The sequence below is a fragment of the Saccostrea echinata genome, unplaced genomic scaffold (genome assembly GCF_033153115.1).
Source record: "Saccostrea echinata isolate AGI-Se365-2 ecotype Australia unplaced genomic scaffold, CSIRO_AGI_Sech_v1 ptg000030l, whole genome shotgun sequence".
NCBI lineage: Eukaryota > Metazoa > Mollusca > Bivalvia > Ostreida > Ostreidae > Saccostrea > Saccostrea echinata.
The window spans coordinates 5,369,884-5,382,760 of NW_026889779.1; the positions used below are offsets into that span (position 1 = coordinate 5,369,884).

Consider the following 12,877-nt stretch of genomic DNA (forward strand, 5'->3'; position numbering starts at 1 on the left):
AAATGAACAAGGTTACCTCTTTCAAAATTTTGAAATTCATGGCCCCTGGGTCAGGGATTTTGGTGTTAGCAGGGTTCAACACTAACGGTGGACTGGCGGCCCGAGTCCACCAAAAAATTGGAAGGTCCACCAAATGTTCTGGACTAGGTGGACCGTCGGTCCACTTAAAATTTAAACACCGTATTGAAAAATACACAGTAAAATTCCTTTTTTTCAAAAATCAGCATCCGTAAATCAAACAATTAATTCATCCATACTTGTATTTTGCAATAAATAAATGGTAAAATTTGTATTATCTAAATATATCTTACATGTAATATTGATGACTACAATAACAATAACATTGAAACGCAAGAACATTCAACACGGACTTTGAAAAAAGAAGCATGTAAAATTCTTGCCAAATTAGTCAATCTGTCCTTTGTTTATTTAATGCACAGAAAGGTGTGAAAATTTACACTGGGTTACAGGAAATTTTCAAAACTGTCTGTCCTTCTTGAATCCTCCATATATATAACAGATTATATGTTTACCCCATTCTTTTCTTTATATCCTTGTCTATTTTTTTACCCTTGACTGTAATTTTTGTTTGTATATATGTACGTACCTCTTGTACCAGTGATCTGGTTTTGAGTGAATAAAGGATTGAATTGAATTGGAAATCACTTCACGCCTGAACGCACACTGATGGCCAGGTTTGGAGATAATTAGCTGCATTTATGCATTGTTTAGATCTTCAAACAGGCAAAATTTATATTTTATGAACACGTTATCTGCAGTTTCTTTTTTTCTGCTATACATTAAATCACAGAAAAGAATCAAATGATTGCAGTTTATTTGAATAAATAATAATTTAAAAAATAATAAATAAATACATATACTTTTGTTGTTTTGCATCGTAGTGAAAAATTGTTCTAGCCATAGATACATGAAAAATTCACTTGTTTATATGTACAACTTAATTATTGGGATTTTAAATTTTATCTACCATTGGAAGCAAAATAAATGCTGGTTTTTACCATTGTAAATAAATGATATTAAAATAACAAATTGTTTGAAGATATAGATTGTGTTCTTTTTTTTTAAATATTGAAAATATATTAAAGAATATTGTTGAAAAACTCCTGACTAATTGATTTGTTTCAGTTTGACTGCATGGTTAAACTTATACTATATTAGTCTGACTGGACTGGGTACATAAGTTAGTTTCAAGCCTTGTGTAATGAATTCAAACATTTATGAAGGTCCACCAGAATTTGAGAAGGTCCACCAATAATTTTTGACCTGCGGTCCACCAAGGTAAAAAAATTAGTGTCGAACCCTGGTTAGGGGCAGTGCTCTAATGATTATATAGTGACAATGCATTAATTCTTTGAAATTCTCTGCTCTTGGGTATTTAGCAGATAAACTAAGTAATTGTTATGAAAAGCTAGGGTGGCTCTTCCAAAATTGTGAAACATAGCCCCAGGGCCAGGGGATCTGTTGTAAGGGTGGAGCTCTATTGATTATATTGTGAAAATATATTAATTCTTTGAATATCTTATCTTCCCCTATATGCGTGTTAGCAGACAAAGTAAATGTATGTACCTAATAATAAACAAGGGTTTCTCTTCCAAAATTGTACAAATACGAGGGGTAATGAAAAAGTTCGCGAACTATCTCTATATTTACAAAACCACAAATTCAGATCAAAATGAAATTTGGCACACATATAACGTTAGGTGTTATGTATGTCATCAACCGTTTTTACTGAGGGGGCACAAGCATATAATAACTAAGTTTTCTATAGTATTCTATATATTGGCAAAATTGTCGGGGGAGGGGGGGGGGCATGAAAATATTGTATAATTTAGACTTTAAACATCGGACGTGTTTAAAGAAGGCGCCCATACTTTATGGGATAAATATACAGCAAGCTGGTAAAAAGATGTGTCCTTAGTTGAGCAATTTGTTTTGAAAGATCGACAAATTACAATTAGAAAAATAGTTGAATATCTGAACAATAACATAAGTATCAAATCCCTAAAATATTATTTAATTTAGACTTTAAACATAGGAGATATGAAAAAAGAAGTCACAAATACTTTTTCCACATTGGATAAACGACGCTCCCAAGACAGAGGACTTGGGTTGTAATGGTGACCATGCTCATTCTGGGGAAGGATATCCTTATCCACCAATCCTATTGCCGAGAGTTGGCCATTTTTGACAAATGGACTGTTTTTGTTATAAAAAAACAACTTGCATGGTAAGAAATATAAGACTCGGAAAAACCTTTCAGCTTCTGTGAACAGAACGCTAACTGAGCATGTCACGTGACCGACTGGATCACTTGATTCGCGCATGGGCAAAACGGTAGCAGATGTGCATTAAAATGGAAGAGGACTAGGCCTACTTTAATAATGAACACTGAAACCTAATTTTATTTCTTTTATGGAATTAATTCAATTAGTTCGCGAACTTTTTGATCACCCTACGTACAATATAAAGACTAGGGGTACTGTGAACCCTGAGCTCACAAAATGACACCCCGCTCCCACATCAGTATAATGGCAAAGTCAATGTTTTGCTCTGAGAAAGCCCAAATATCTGTCCGATCAAAATGTTAAATAGGAGGTGCAAAATGACACCATGAAATAAAAAAAATCTGTGAGAGTCTCTTAACTTTTTTATTGAGTGATATAGGAGAAGTTGTGGATAAGAGATGGGTATATCCCCAATTTTATAGAAAGAATGGCAGTGTTCATGATTTGCTATTGGAAACTCCACAAATGTATTCGTCAGAAAGTAAAATAGTAGGTCACATTTGCACTATGTAATAAAGATTCTATGAATGTCTCATTAAATTTATTTAGTGGTATGAAAGGAGTTGCGGAAATGAGAAGGGTACCTTCAATATTATAGGAAAAATGGCCGTGTCCATGTTTTGATGAGAGAAAGCCCAAATATATATGGCTTGTCAAAATGTAAATAGAAGCTGCACTTTGACACTATGTTATAAAGATTTTGTGAAAATATCATTAAATTTTATTTAGTGGTATAGGAGGAATTGCAGATAAGGGATGGGGACCCCCAACATTAGAAAGAATGGTATGTTTTGGTATGGGAAACCAAAAAAATGTGTCCAATCAAAACGTAAAACAAAGGATCACAATGCAGGCCCGTAGGAAGCAATTTCAGTTGGGGGGGGGGGGGCGGCACAGCCATACATTTTTCAGTTGACAGTTGAGGGGGCACTACCAAAAATTTCCTGATAAGCAAAAAAAAAAAAAAAAAAGAAAAAAAAAAGGGCACAAGCATATAATATCTATGTTTATTATAGTAATCTATATATCGGCAAAATTATTGGGGGGCACACCCCCCCCCCCCCCCCCGGTTCCTACGGCCATGCAATGGCACTATGTAATGAAGATTCTTTGAACGTCTCATTAAATTTTATTCAGTGGTATAGGAGTTACAAATAAGAGATGGTTACCCCCAAGTATAAAAGATAGACGGAAGGAAGGACAGATGGAGAGACGGATGGACATCCCCATCGTTTTTTCAAGCGGGCTGTATAAAAGAAAACTGGAAACGAACACCTTAAGGTTGAAATTGCGAAGGATTCCCACGAGTGGACACCAAAAAGGTATTTAGTAGGGATTGGAGCTAAAGTTGTGAACTTTTAAATAGACATTAGCAGATCACCAACATATCGAAAGAATGCTCAGATAGATTGATTATGCCCCCGCTTGAAAAGCGTCACAGGGGTGTCCGTCCGTCTGTCCATTACGTTTGGGGACACCCATCTCTTATTTGCAACTCCTGTGTCACTCCATAAAAAAAAAATTAAAGAGCGTTTTAAGGAATCTTTATTACATAATGTCATCGTGCATCTCCTGTTCAACGTTTTGATCGGACACATTTTTGGGTTTTCCCATAGTAAAGAATGGACCATTTTATTCATCTTGGAGCGGGGGTATCATTATATGAGAGCTCATTACACATAGTACCTCTAGCTTTGCAACAAAATAAATCTGTGTATTCTCACGAAGTGTTAGTGACCTGTTTATGTCTTTATTATTTTGAAGAAAAGGTCAAGAATTATATAAATGTTTTCTGAGAGACTGTAGGCAACCTACAGGCTACATTTCCTTTGATATAGAAACAAAACGAACAATTTTTCACTGGTTTTCTGCAATATTAAAGGAATATTAAAGGAATTCATTTCTCCTATTGGAGAAATCTGTAGACATTTACTAGATCTCGACCTTAATAAAAGATACATGACTCTGATAAATAGTTGAGGACTATTTATTTCTCTTTTCAACTGGAGATGTGCACAATTTTAACAGGTAGGCCACACGACAGACTTCAGGTTCACATAAGCCAGGGTTCGTAATATTTTAATAATCAAGAATTAGGATACAAGCTTACTCTGTCTTTATTACTTGATAAAATCCAATATGAAAAAAAAGATTCTTTGAAAGGGAGTTTATTTGGAGGTAAAAGTTTGGGGTTTTTTTCAGACAAGAGCTTGAAATAGAAAATTGAATCATGTTTTTATTTTGCGCTTTTAATATTTAACAGACCAAACATAAACTTCTGAAATGAATATTTTACATTCCACAGAAATGGAACTACATATACTTATATCTTCTAATTATCAGTGAAAAAAGTTTCCAATAAAACTACATGGAAGTTGTTTGCAACGTTATATTGAACTCCCCGTCTCCTAGCCCTTTCTCGAACACTCCATCTCATTGTCCAATTTTTGCTAAAAACTACAGTGTACAAGACAATAACAATAGCTTTGTTGTTCTTGAGAAGAAGACTTTTCAAGATTTTTTCCTTTATATTCCTATTTAAAACTTTGGTCACCCATTATGGTCTCACCTTACCCCCGGAGTCATGATTTGGAAGAAAAAAACCCTTTGAAAAGAAAATGTTGCGTAGCATACAAGTCATATTGTATATGTATCTAGCCACGCTATGTGAATTGCTAAGCTGCTAAAGCATTTTGAAAATTACCATTGAATATAGCTAGTAACGGAGGGGATTCACTCACCACAAGGTCAATGGACCTGACTTTAAAAAAAATCTAAAAACAATGTAGAAGATATATCTACATATAGTCTATAATTTCACAAATTTGCAGACTAAAAAAATATTTGATGAATATCATCAAAGATAATTATTTTATGCACTTCTTTTTCACCATTGTAATCAAAAAATAATCAAAAAGTAATCATGCTTAAGACCTTTTTTCAGAGTAATCAATTAAATTACAAGTACTTGAAATCATAAGAAATCCATGATTACAGTATTACTGATAACTCATGATAAGACAGCAAACTGTAATCGATTACAGCTGATTACGATTACTTATTATGATAACCCCATCCCTGATTCTGTATTACTTGCATTGTATGGATAGATAGCTTATAACTCATCTGGTAATCAGAGCATTGGATAATGGGAAATAATCGTAAAAATGAATTTCAATCCAAAAAGATGTAATACCGCCCACAAATTTCATCTCGATTTTGTAACTCAGATATTACACCAGTCTTAGGCATGGCCCCCCTTTTATCTCTTGTATACTTCTACTAACGTATGATTAAAGCAAAAAGAAAAGATAGGTACTGTTAGTTAATGAACAGAGATTTACAGCTCTTTAATCACCATTCCTCTATCACAATGGTTGGTATAGGTCTATCTAAAAGTGGTTTTGTTTCTTCATTTTTCCTACAAATAAGATTTTGAGTCCTATCAACAAATTATAATAAAATATGCATAACATTTAATAAATAAATATTCAAGAAAAGATATTTAGCTAAATTTTTGCGTATGTATTTTAAAATACATTTCAAGTATTCTTTTTCAAATATTTCCATCTTACCTGTTTTCCTCAACAAAAACTTCTGAGGGCATGTTCTCCTCTGGTACTTCCTCTATAACATCCGGAGCTGGAACTGTGTCATCTTCCGGTAAAATCTGTGTGATGCTGGTGATCGTCCCGCCCTCTTCAATGGCAGACAAATTCGGAGCACGAGAAATATTTTTTCCACTTATGGAGTCTTTGATTTTCTGAGCATTTCTCTGATGAACCGAAATTGACTCCTCGTCTAAAGGAACATCGTCTGGTACTTGTTCTATGGTGAATCTACCAAAAAACAGGGATTTCTTTTAAACAAGATTAATTCCAATATGTCTTCTCCGAAATAATTTCAAACATACAAAATTAAACTTAAAAACTGCAACCTAACCCCAACAACATGACCACCACCACCACACCGACACCTTGCACCCATTACTCCATCTGGAAATGAAAATATAAACCTCTAATTCTACTCACAATTTGCTGTCTAGGGACATTTTCCTACGCAACCTGTGAAAGCGTGTTAGTAAATGCAGAGTTACAACCAACGAATATACAGGAACACCTTTTTTAATGCGAATACAATAGACATCTTTGTCCCAGCGCTACAAGTGTATTAATGCAAAGCTGTAATTTAAGTAATATTCCTGTTACGTTTATAGCTAGAGGTGAACTCTGAACAACAAATATGTGACAACACATGTCCTGTTGAGTATGTCGATATTTTGTTAGTGCTTCTATTTCTTAGAGTACAGGAATAATTGTCTTGCATTAATAGTATATATTTAAAGTATTGTAAAGAATTATCATAAAAACAAGGCACTGCCATTGATACTTGCACGATATACACCCACATGTAAAGCGGTTTAATAAGACGTTATGTACGTCAGTTTCATCAAGCAGTCTCTGTACTGAAGTATAATTAAAATAATTACTTAAGATTTTTGATCTACATTTAATTTTATGACTGTGCTTTATATCCATCTCCTTCTTTTCCTGTACCTTGAAGCTTTGTGTCTGATAGCTGGGCTATCTAGCTTTGAAGGAAGCGAGTCAGTAGAGTTATTTTCTGCAATATCTTGCTCATACTGATTTTTCATTAAGGACAACGGAGCACTCTTTTTCCTTCGCCTATCGTTGATTCTTCTGTCTATTGAGTTCTTTTTTGCAAACGGACCAATAGTTGTAGCTCTTCTTAAAGGAACATATTCTGGAGTTGTATCAGGATCCCCTTCATTACCATCACGTGATCTCACAGTTTTTGAAGAACCAAGGGAACCTGAAGAATTCTTCCTAGAGTCTGCCAACTTGAACAAAAAACTTAATGGGAAACTTCTTTTCCTTTTTCTTTGATTCTTGTCAACTGGAATGTCTTCTGGTTCATTGCCGGTTGTATTGGCACGTGACCTCGCCTGCCAATCTGGATCTGCTTGATTCAGTCGGGTATCAGACGACCAGGCAGATCCTCTTCGAGCTTCTGATACCTCGAATGAAATTTTTCTCTTTGGTTTTTCTGTGGTTCCTACCACTGAATGGGTCCTTTTTGCCTGTCCAGGATAATGAAGATGATCCATGTGTGGATTTAGGTGAACAGAGTAACGCTGCGATGGGATGCTTAGCTGATCACCGTACTTTGATGGACTGAAATGAAACAGATACTTATATATACTTGTATGAACCTAACGATTAAACGAACTGAATTAATACATTGTAGAAGAAATTACTGTTTTCCACTTATAAGGCTTAGCATGGATCCCGCAAAGTTGTGGCTGAACACAGACGACCGACGATTGCGGTTATCGTTGTAGTCCACCATTTCATCAGGGTGGATAATGCGCTGATCTTGGAGAGGAACAGACCTTGAAGAAGAAAACAGCAATATAAATTACATAAAAATTCAAATCTGTCTTCAACAGAATACACTATACGTTTATTTAAAAAGTACTCACGCTAAATTGTAAGTTGAACCAAGGAACATTGGCTTCTTGGACGCTAGTGATGCGTTGGTATATGGTAATTCAGTTACACCGTCGTCAAAATTGGCATCCTTAATTAATGGCGGGAAATCACCACACATTTCGTCAACAAGAGTGACGGCTACCTACAATGTACAAGATTTGTCTATAACACAAACAACATAGATAAAAGGACAAAATACTTGTTGGGCATTTCTCAGTTATTAAAAAGATGAAAGCATTGACTTATGAATGATTGAATTAGTTTTCCACTCAAAGTCGTATTAGCTTACCGCCCAATGTCTATCTAAAAGCCAATTAATATCATAATCATCATCATCTTCACCAAAAGGATTGATCAATTGTTCGGCAACCTTCAAGGAAAGGAACAAAATAAAAATTAGCAAGTTAAGATACAAAAATGATATTTTAATTCCAATATAAGAAAAGCAACGGTACCTTTAACCAACCCATGTAGAAGAAGAATTCTAGGAGTGTGAATATGGGTACGTACATATCGTACTCATAGTTAGGGTAGCGCTTAGTGGGATCCAGGAACTGCCGCGCTATCAAGCACGTGAGAAAGAACGAATGGACTGCAAGAGTCACAACCTAAGATAGTTCAAAACATAGGATCTGAAAGTGGCACAAGGTAAAATTGCAGTTTTTGTTAGTATATTATTATTTGAAATAGACTGAGGTATTATACCTGTGTGTAAACTAAAGGTATTGTTATCCAGTCGTACACAAAACACAATGAACATCGGTCTCGGAAATCGGCGATTGACTGAAATATACAGTTAACAGCAAGTTATTATAAATTTCAAGAACTTAACAAGAGAGGCACGGAATATCACCATCAACTAATTTGTTACCTCAATCACCATTCGGAGCCCCCAGTCAGTTTTGATGTAATCCTCTTTCCGTGCATGTGATAAAACTGCGTTTGCCCACATGAGTGGTACCCAAAATTTGTTATATTTACAATCTACTTTTTCATACAGAATGGCTTCCTCACTTGTGATGAAACCTGCAAAAAGTATGAAAAGTAAACAAAAGAAAAAAGTGTCAGAAAAACCTAAATACAAAACTTTTTGATTTAGAAAGGACAGTCAGTTATATCATTCGAAATATACTAGTAATGGACATTCCCGATAATGAATAAAAAAAAAAACTTGACTTGTAAAGGATTACCTGCCTCAACAATGTGGTCTAGAGTTGGGAATCTCTTCATTACAGCTACACTGATAGACCGACAGATTAAGATGAGGCCAAACATCATATAACGGGCTACAGTTCTCCGGATTATCCGGGGTTTGTCGTCCTTTCCCTGGAGATAGCAGCACATCAGGTACAAAGTTCTACCGTCAGCAAATCAAATACAAAAGACAATTTGAAGTATATTCAAATTAAAGGTAGGTAGCTTAGATTTGCACTTTAATCAGAACCATAGAAAGAATAGAAGCTACAATGCTTTGTCATAAGAAAATGGTTGTGATTGAGGAACGGAATAAGCAATACTAATACGAAATGAGAGAGTGCCTGATTCTTTTAGAATATTCTTTAATTGTTTCGTATTATTTTATAAGCACTACATATATGAATTCGTTTGTATAATTTGACAATTTAATTTCTCATGATTTCATAATTTTGTGTTGCGGCATCTCGTGAAAGTATCAATTAAGCCGTAGATGGGGTTTATTACCCACTTTCGGCTGCCTGTTTACGTCTGAAAGTTTAGATGGGTATCAATTCAGGGCCAAAGATAAGACAGCAATGAATTGATGATCATAAGAATAAGTGTGCAAGAAGAATGCATTGATGTGCAGTGACGTGCCGAAACGACAGAATCTTTGATATTACTAAAAACGTTTTCAAGAAAGCACTTTAGAATTTTCTTTAAATGTTAGTACTCTTTGGTTTGTTTTTCTAGGTATCTTTTAATAAGCATAACATGGATTTCTCTGTATTTGACATTTTTTTATCAGTATTGGAAGGTATTTATATATGTGTGTACGTAAAAGATACTTAATAGGATCTGTTCAGTTTTCAGGACCATTTTAAGAGAACCAATGAAACAATGGCCTGAAGGAAGTGGGTGTTCTGTAAGGACGCAATGATGAACAATGACGTGAAGGAAAGAATCAATGAGGATTAAAAATGAAACAGTTTCAAAAACCACATTTGGAAATACTCTTTAAATGTTAATTAACCTCACATTTTTTATTTTCCGAAATATAATTTATTCAGTGTTGCAGGTATTTCATTTTAGACTTTTCTTTTCAGATCTTGAATCCATGGATACTCTAAATGGATGCTGAAAATATTCATATAAATAAAAGTAATGAATCAACAGAGGTTATATAGGATAGTGCATTAATTCAAAACAGTGACGTAGAACGAGAGAATGTATAAAATGTTAATTTCTGTCTGGGTCTGTGGTTTCCTGTTATTATTTAATTAGCATTTCATGGCATTTCGTCGTATGTGGCATTTTTCTTATCTTGAAGATTCGCACCTTACAATAACTATAAATTTCTTGTGTTATATCCAACAGCAATTCACTTAACGAATGTCATATTTGAATATAACTGTTTTTATTCTATTGAAGGCTCTTTTTCAAATCAAAGAAAAATATCCTAGACTCACCTTTTGTTATTTCAACTGGCTTTATATTGCCATATTCATATTTGCATCTATATAAAGTAATTTTCTTGCAGTAATGTACTGGTGCATTTTTGAGGTTATGTGAATTCTATTTTTATGTTCCAGGGATATAAACAGAGTAATGTTTTACCTGTCAGGCCACGGTACATTTCTGAACTGTTGCCACCATCTTCCGACCACCATTGTGACGTAGAAACCAAGAACAAAAGATACTGGGATTAAACTTGTAAAGTTGTTACAGTGACGAGCAATGCTCTCAAATATTCTGAAAGAGGATAAAATAATCATATTCTTTATCCATTCCATATATTTCTTTTTATAATGATAATGTTAAATCCTGTTCATTTCAAGCCATTTCGAGAACTTTGTAGCTTCTAAAATTTTAGAAACACCTATTTCACATTCTGAACATATTGATTAAAGATTTAATACTATCGTTCTCTGAAAGCTATTTTTATAAAGAGTCTTATTGTATGTAGAAATTCTATACATACGTACACTCTTTGTTCCTCGTTTAGAGCTAGTCTGTATGTGAGGCTGATGGCTGCATATAGACTAGAGAAGATAATCATTTCCTTATACACAAGCTTGTAGACACTACCCTTCCACATTCCCAAGAGCTTCACAAAGCCTCCCAGGGTAGTGTTAGCAACCCGGAATTGGTACGTTATTGTCATTTTTACTTTAACAATAGACAGACTACGAAATTTCCACAAACTTTTAATTGGTGTTCTTCAGTTTCCCTCCACTGAGTTGTTGAAGAAAGCTGAAAGTTGAACATATTTAGAGGAAATTTAGCTTGCAACAGTTAAGTTTTGTGCATATCAGCATATGATGAAAAGATGAAAAAAGTGTCAAAATTAAATGCTAATCATACGATTTCGTGTTTCCTCTCTTTTACAGTGGACTTGGCTTTTCTCTTTAATGTTAATCCAGATTTTGAAAAATGCTTAACATTTCAACATGTTTTGAGGGGTTGAACTTATGTTCCAACTCTCTAGGGCATTATGCGAAAAATAACTGCTCTACTGGTCTTTTATATGTTATATTACTCCACTTCTGTGTTAAACAATTTACTTTTAATTACAAATGTACCCTGATAATGATAAACATGTCTATGCACCGCTGAAGAAATTAAAACACCACATAATCTTTCGTTTTTATTTGACAATATGTAGAAAACAGGTTAAAGAAATTATTACTGTTAATGAATGAAGTCTAAAGCTTTCTTCAGCTTTCATTTTATTGAGCATAGAAAGAAGACTGTGATCAATATTCCATGCTGGGTACTAGATGGAGAGGTTCATTGGTGATTAGAGGGGCTAACTGCAAAACCTGTCCGAAACTCTGGAATACACACAGTCTTGTTTGGTAATATAGATGTACTGTACTAATAAAGTACTTCTGTTACACAGCTTACAGTACATTTTGAACTAATGTTAACGTAATAATTTTAGAGATATTTCGATAATTGATAAATGTTTTTTCTCTTATGTTTTAAAAGTACAAATCCCAGGAGTACATTCTGTACTTTGATTTATTTCTATGCCATCGCAATATGGCTGACGATTTACGGTAGCTAAGGGAACTTTCTTAACGCTCCATAAACTATTTACAAAGGAAATATTTGGGACAATACGAGGATAAAGCTAATGTTAAGCTGGTCTTAGTTTGATCAGAAAGAAGATGCACGAACAAGGCGATCGAAATGCCTATATAGTGCTACAAAGATGAAGGTGAAAAATTAAATCTCAATTATAACAAAATTTTCTTTGAATTTCATCTAACAGTAAAGTATACTTTATGCAAAATCTCCAAATTTTGCAAAAATCTCACAAAGATTAAAATTATTTGCCATTGAAATAACATATACAAGAGGGCTAATAGGACCATTTTCTCATATTATAATACAATTTTTTGATATGAGTGGGTCTTCGCTCCATTTTTTTGAAAGTTTATCCTCAAAGTTTGCCTAAACATATACATTTTTTGGTTAGCAAAAACATGGAGCAAAGGCCCACTATACCTTAAAAATACAATGTACACTATTCATCAGGAGCTGTGTAGCATAGTGGTTAGCGCGCTAGTCTTAAAGGAAAATAATACTCAGGATTTTTATTGCTAGGGTTCGAACCCCTCGAATACCACATTTTTTTTTAAACAGAATAATTTTTGTCGTGAAATTTTTCCTCATAAAAGTTTTGTTTATCATAATTTCGCAAATTTCAGTAATAAGAACTTTACTCTAAATACTAAACTCATAAAATGAATATGATTTATATATTTTTGAGGCTGTAGGCATTCTGCACGCCTTGTTCACCCATCTCCTTTACACCGTAATTTAATCGACTTATTCTATAAGAAGAATAATGAATAATAATTAGTTCTTGTTAAT

At 34.2% G+C, this 12,877-nt stretch overlaps 1 protein-coding gene across 1 annotated transcript; it reads right to left on the reverse strand.

Annotated features, from left to right (window-relative positions):
* Positions 1–5,383: 5,383 nt before the first annotated feature.
* Positions 5,384–11,204, reverse strand: LOC133196247 (bestrophin-2-like). The gene is made up of 12 exons (XM_061332159.1): positions 10,981–11,204; positions 10,613–10,747; positions 9,010–9,176; positions 8,691–8,845; positions 8,525–8,602; positions 8,275–8,427; positions 8,109–8,189; positions 7,810–7,961; positions 7,585–7,719; positions 6,863–7,501; positions 5,882–6,145; positions 5,384–5,727 (listed from the first exon to the last, which is right to left on the reverse strand). The coding sequence occupies exons 1-12, from the start codon at positions 11,157–11,159 to the stop codon at positions 5,661–5,663; spliced, it is 2,205 nt and encodes a 734-aa protein (XP_061188143.1). The 5' UTR covers positions 11,160–11,204; the 3' UTR covers positions 5,384–5,660.
* Positions 11,205–12,877: the final 1,673 nt, after the last annotated feature.

Coding starts and splice junctions, on each gene's coding strand:
- LOC133196247 (XM_061332159.1), bottom strand. CDS start 11,159: ATGACAATAACGTACCAATTCCGGGTTGCTAACACTACCCTGGGAGGC. Junction 9,177..10,612: donor AATGTACCGTGGCCTGACAG/GTAAAACATTAC, acceptor TGCTGACGGTAG/AACTTTGTACCTGATGTGCT. Junction 6,146..6,862: donor ATCAGACACAAAGCTTCAAG/GTACAGGAAAAG, acceptor GTTTTTTGGTAG/ATTCACCATAGAACAAGTAC.